Source organism: Dreissena polymorpha, chromosome 7 (assembly GCF_020536995.1).
Source record: "Dreissena polymorpha isolate Duluth1 chromosome 7, UMN_Dpol_1.0, whole genome shotgun sequence".
Taxonomy (NCBI): Eukaryota; Metazoa; Mollusca; class Bivalvia; order Myida; family Dreissenidae; genus Dreissena; species Dreissena polymorpha.
This window is the reverse complement of record NC_068361.1, coordinates 22,299,917-22,306,622: the sequence shown is the minus strand read 5'-3', so window position 1 is coordinate 22,306,622 and position 6,706 is coordinate 22,299,917. Positions and strand designations below refer to the sequence as shown.

The following is a 6,706-nucleotide window of genomic DNA, read 5'->3' as shown; positions in this document are numbered from 1 at the left end:
TGAATTTCGCATTTGTTCGGGGACAAAGAAGTTGAAACATATTTTAAGAAACTTATATATGGGTTGAAATCTAAAAAATTGAGACCGCACGTCCGGACAAATGTTCCCTAGTCATTTTAATATAAGATCATGCATTATAAAATAACGTAAAACGTCATTCAACGTCAGATGTACCAGTTTCATATATTCGAATTGAGAAATTATTTGTGCTCCAACAACACAACAGTAGTTGGATGTGGTGCATTTACTCAAGACACGGTTCACCTACCAAAAGAGGGTGTCGCCTGTGTATCGGTGTTTCCTTTACAATAAAAATATCTTGCCACGTAATGTTATCCGAAACTCAATCACTAGCACATGGTGTCGAACAGCGACTTGAATGCGTTTTTGTTGTGAATGAATGCGGACTGAACAAAACGTGATTGCGTCGTGTTGCTTCTTCATTACGTTTTGTTAGTATAGCTATTCCCTACACTGCCTTAAATAAAATGACAACATTCATGTCCATCCTGATATCCCAATTTGAGATACACACATCCATCTAAGTCTGCAAACTTAGCCGAACTTAGTATGTTTGTATTGTTCATATTCTCCAAATTGCTTCTAGAGTCAACAACCATCAGACATGATTTGCGAAGTAAAACACATCTATTGTCGGATGCATTTGTCTTAAACAGTGTCACAATCTGTGTCAACATGACTATATGCTTAGATTGAATTCAGTACATGTTTGCAATTAGAAGCCCTGGACAAGATACATTAGACACAAAGCGCAAACCAGATTATTTAAAAACACGCCACTTGCAAATATGCACATGTGGTCGATCTGTCGAGTCAGATTGTCCCATTAATCATAACTATCATTTAAAGAAACAACCTTTAACAGTCCAGACGATGGGTACAATGCTATAAATATGTCAAGCAGCAACGACCAATAACAGTTATTTAAATCATTTTTGCGATCGTCTTCTTCTTTGTCTAACATACATGTTATGCACATATATTAGCCTTTGCACGACACGTAGACTGTATACCAACCATTAAAAAAAACAATATCTGGGTATAACTCATGTTTAAAATAATTTCATACAATTTTTCAGTTTTCCGTAATGCATACTAACAAAACAACACATTTTAGTTTAACTGTAAACATTCTAAGTTCCAGCTTCACTTGACAGGGCTCTCACTGTTCCCCCATTAATGAATGGCAATAGCGATGGTGCCGTTGAGGGTTTTAATGACAGGGCTCTCACTTTTCCCCCATTAATGAATGGCAATAGCGATGGTGCCGTTGAGGGTTTAAATGACAGGGCTCTCACTTTTCCCCCATTAATGAATGGCAATAGCGATGGTGCCGTTGAGGGTTATAATGACAGGGCTCTCACTTTTCCCCCATTAATGAATGGCAATAGCGATTGTGTCGTTGAGGGTTATAATGACAGGGCTCTCACTTTTCCCCCATTAATGAATGGCAATAGCGATGGTGCCGTTGAGGGTTATAATGACAGGGCTCTCACTTTTACCCCATTAATGAATAGCAATAGCGATGGTGCCGTTGAGGGTTATAATGACAGGGCTCTCACTTTTCCCCCATTAATGAATGGCAATAGCGATGGTGCCGTTGAGGGTTATAATGACAGGGCTCTCACTTTTCCCCCATTAATGAATGGCAATAGCGATGGTGCCGTTGAGGGTTATAATGACAGGGCTCTCACTTTTCCCCCATTAATGAATGGCAATAGCGATGGTGCCGTTGAAGGTTATAATGACAGGGCTCTCACTGTTCCCCCATTAATGAATGGCAATAGCGATGGTCCAGTTGAGGGTTTTAATATTGTGAATACAGATAAAAGTCTGCAGTCAGATTCGAACCCAGGTCCCCGCCTTATTACAGAAAGCGTTTTACCTTTGTTTGGTCAAACTACCGCGTCTTTTAGCCGATCTTTTGTTTTGATAATATCAAAATGTACGTTGTAAGTCGATATTACACTAAGTTGCATGACAAGCTTAAAGTCTTAAAAGTCGTATTTGTTTTTCTAGATCAAGGTTGTAAAAATATACCTTTTTCATGCGGCAGAGCGCTGAGGACAATAAAACAAAAACTTCGCTGTTTCAGTTATTCGTTGTAAATAAATGTATTATATTTCTAACTTGATGACATTTCATGTAACGAGATATGGTTTGAACATTTGTTTTGGTTACTACTTAGATTGGCTACTTTGATAGCCCGGGTGGGTCTATAAAATAGGGTCGTTAATGATAAGTCACCAGTTTGCTCAGGTCTTCTATTAACGTAACTGTGTATTGGGACAGTCAGATTGAAACGGGAAAATGGTATGTAAATCTTTCCTTTTTTTAAAATGCGTAATACACATTTAAAAAACATTATTTTTTAATTTGATTTTTTGATACATGTAGCAAAAATAATTCATGCACTTTAGATTTGTAATAGTTGTTATTGTTGATTTTATTATAATACATTTATAATTGTTATTAAATATTATAATTATGCATAACTATTACTTGTAGCAGTAGTAGTAGTAAAAGTAGAATTAGTATTAGTATTTTAATTATTATTATAATTATTATTATTATTATTATGTTATTTATTATTAGTAGTAGTCGTTTTAGTATTAGTATTACTATAGAAGTTATGTTGTTCTAGGTAATTTTTGTCATTGATGTGTATATATTATTAACAAAACAATTAGAGTTATGTTTGGAAAACATATTTTAGGATGATATTTGTTCAAGTATATTTATGATTTGCATATGTTTACACTATAACACGAGTCTGTTCCCGATTACTTAGTGTACTATGCGATCAAGGCAATAGCATCTTCTGATGTAAACACAGAAAACAACATATCATTAAAACTAATTCATTATAGTGTTTAAATTGATAAATTAATGAACCAAAAATACATATTTTGCAATTCCTGCAGACTTATATACCTTACGGTGTTACACAATAACAAACTGTTTTGTTAATAAGTGCGTATACTGAGAGATTTTAACACGAAATTGTTGCGAGGTTTCAAAACAAACTTTTAAAAAACATATTTGTATTTTGACGGATCGTGATAAAACAAAGCTGGTATGCTTGTAAACATGATTATTTATATGGCAACTATATTTATCTGACCAGGTCGATTGTCTCTCTTACGTGTGCGTTGTCCGCATTTAATACGCATGCTTGCATGAAGTTGCTTAAATGCCTATGTTTACCACGGCGACGTTAGCACTCCTTTAATTGGCAAAGAAACGTCTTGCTATTTTGGAAAAAATTGCCCATCAAGGGGCGTAATGGTTCATGGGAAGGAAAGGCTTTATTGTTATTTCCGAGATTTAGTTCTTATGGCGAATTGTGAATAGTTTGTATGATTCCTTGGAATATAATGCTATTGATGAGTATGATGACTATGATGACTATGATGAGTATGATTATTATTATGATTATAATAATGTTAATGTTATGTAATTCCAACTACTACGCATGTTATAAAATAAAAACACTAGGTATTATAAAAACTGTTTTTCATGTTAATTTTATTAACATTTAAAAGAAAAATATGAATAATTCCATCTTTAAATTGTTTCATATTAAATTATATAACGTCATTTTTAAAGTTTAGTCTTGGCTCTGTGCGTATATACAAGCCATACCACTGTTACAAATTATCGTTACCACGATTGAATCGTCTATTTAAGAGGCGAAGTTAAGTTTGATTAATTGAATGTTAAACTTAATAGAATAACTAAGGTAACCCGATCAGGATTATCTACTCGGATCAAATCCACGTTGAGGACTAATGAGGAACATTCCCATACTGTTTGCAATTGTATCTGAACTGAAGATCAGACCGTGTCAGATCCGGGCATCAGTTATTGTCAAATCATGCAACGTTATTTGAAACGAAAAGAATCGTATCATGTTGTATCTATGCTTAAATCTTCCATGAAAGTCCACTTTAAGTTGCGTGTGGCCAATCGTGGTATTCGTGAGGGATAGCATGAACATTTGAGAACATAGCAAACCAATAACAAATGCTTCAATACTATACAAGATTGTCCGAAATATATAAAAACAACTGATTCGATTCGATTGTATCATCATTATACGATTATTAAAATCATTATTACAATCGTGAAGATACGATGTTGAAATATGTGTTTCATTTTCGGATATAATTCACTTTGTGATATCGTTATTATCTGAAATTATGTAAAATGTATTTTTCCTATATATTTCTATATTCTATTTCTATCAGGTCAATATCGATACAATACACGTGTTTGTTGCTATACGAGTACTTATTGACTGGCTATTCTAGAGATCGAATAACCGATTGAGCGCGAAGTATAGTCTCTGTCAAGCGATGACATATAAGCCGACATAAAAAAAATCGAATCGACAACTACAATAAGGAGACAGGATTTGATAAAAATTGTAACTGGTTGTTGTAAACACATGCAATTTGTAACACTGATCTTGAAGAACAAAACGTTCCATAGATCGTGTTTGTAAAATATGTTTTATTATCAAACAACTATGTAATTAAATGTGCTTAAGTAATTGCAAGGTGCACATACATGGTCGTTTACTTACATTTGATTTTTAGTTAAAAGTAATGACATGGAGACTACGTGTATACATATTGTTTATAATTGTTAGTGCGGAAAGAAAACGTAATGGTTCGATATGCATTTCAGTGAAAGAATATACATAATACTGTTATTGACGATTAAAAAAAATACATTTTAACATACAATACATATTTGAGACTATTGAATTGCACGAATCTATTGCCAATATACCCTTATTAACAACATGACATTTTTGTGGATTAGGTGATAACACACTGTTTTGTATTGCTTAATTAATTTGCAGTAAACAACAATTGCGTTGCAGTTTTATACGTGAAATATGATATGTCTTTAAGAACAAATATAATATAGGCTGTTCACCTCTATTTACGTAATAGCCGGCGCATTGCAAAGTGATTGCCTGATTTGTGCAAACGCAACAATTCGTGTTCCATGTCGTCGCATTTACAAACGACATTTACGAAATATTGTTCAACCTTGGTGTAACATTGACGAAGCTTGCAACATTTGCAAACTGCGATCACGTCATCAAAATTTTTGCCTTGCAAAGATGAGCAAACCGGCTTTTGTTGTAACATTCCTGATTCCTAACGAGGCATTGATGTGATTATTCTTCAATTAGCCTGACAGATATAACCATTGTTCACTATACTTTGATAATGGTTATTCATCAATACGAATCCCATCCCAAAGTTTTTAGTTGTTACCTAATCGTTTCATTAGAACCATATCAGTACTTTGGAACATATCCGATTTACCATTGTATATAAGTATAAAGCAATTAAAAATATCTAATAAGACAATCAGTAGCCCAATGTGTGTGTTAGTTTTTTTAATAAGCGATATAATCTGTCCAAAAGACACTACCAACAGTCAATAGATCAGTCAACAGACCTCAATTCAAAAGACGTTAACGATTCTAATGATCTTGAATCATATTTTTCTATATGAACATTTCTATGGAAAAAGCAATGTAAGTATTGCGGTACATTGTTTGCCGAATTATTGTTCTTGACCTTGGAAACTAGAGCATTACTTCAAGTTTTATTCAGAAGGTTTTGCATTTTGCATTTGTTCCTAGACGAAGAAGTTGAAACGTATTATATATTATTATATGGGTGGGTATCAATTAAAGGTCTTAATTAGAGCCAAAGACGGAAATGAAGAACGCGGGTCCTGATAACTGTGTCCAAGTCATTCTTATGTAGGATGCATAACACAATAACGTAACTCGCATGCAACCTCAGCTGTTCCATTAGCATATGTTTTAATTTCGAAATACTTTGTGATCTAACAATGCACCAGCACTTTGATATGGTGAATTTACACAACACGCGGTATACTCAATAAAAGTAGATTATAAAGAAATGTATTATTTCTAATTGGACGACATTTTATATGTTATCAGATAATGTTTCAGATTTGTTTTGGTAACAAATCAGATAATTCGCGTTGATGACCCGGATGGGTCTATAAAATAGGGTCATGTATGACAGTGTACCAGCCTGCGCAGGTCTTCTCTTAACATAGTTGTGTATTAGGAGCATTGTGGAAGTCAGATTGCAACCGGAAAATGGTAATACAAATATATATTTGTAAAGTATGTTTAAAGTAGTAATGCATTTCACAAATCAGCATTTGCTTTTGAATGTGTTATGTATGCAGCAAAGAGATTCATAGACAATAGTTGTAAAATAATCATTATTGTTGTTTAATTTATATTAAATTTAGTATAATTATGTATTATTGTATAACAATTATTCTTATTTTAATAAAAGTAATAAAATATAATAATAGTTATGATAATAATAATTATAATTATAATAATAATTATAATAATAATAATTATAAAAATAATTATAATAATAATAATGATAATAATAATAAGAATAATAATAAGAAAAAGAAGAATTATTGTTATTATAATACAAATGATGAGAATAATAATGTTTAAAATGTAAATGATAATAATAAAACTAATATGCATAATAATAATATTAATAAAAGTAATAATAATAATAATAGTAGTAGTAGAAGTAGTATGTTATGTTCGTACATGTTATTATTGATATGTGCGTAGTATATTATAAATGTAAAC

The 6,706-nt window shown here is 32.5% G+C and overlaps 1 protein-coding gene across 1 annotated transcript in view; it reads left to right on the top strand.

The window, feature by feature from the left end:
- Positions 1-1,200: 1,200 nt before the first annotated feature.
- The window catches only part of LOC127839526 (protein psiO-like), a 17,288-nt gene continuing 11,782 nt past the window's right edge, over positions 1,201-6,706 (top strand). The window contains exon 1 of the mRNA XM_052367916.1: positions 1,201-1,818. Coding sequence (XP_052223876.1) covers positions 1,201-1,818 — 618 coding nt within the window. The remainder of the gene's footprint in view (positions 1,819-6,706) is intronic.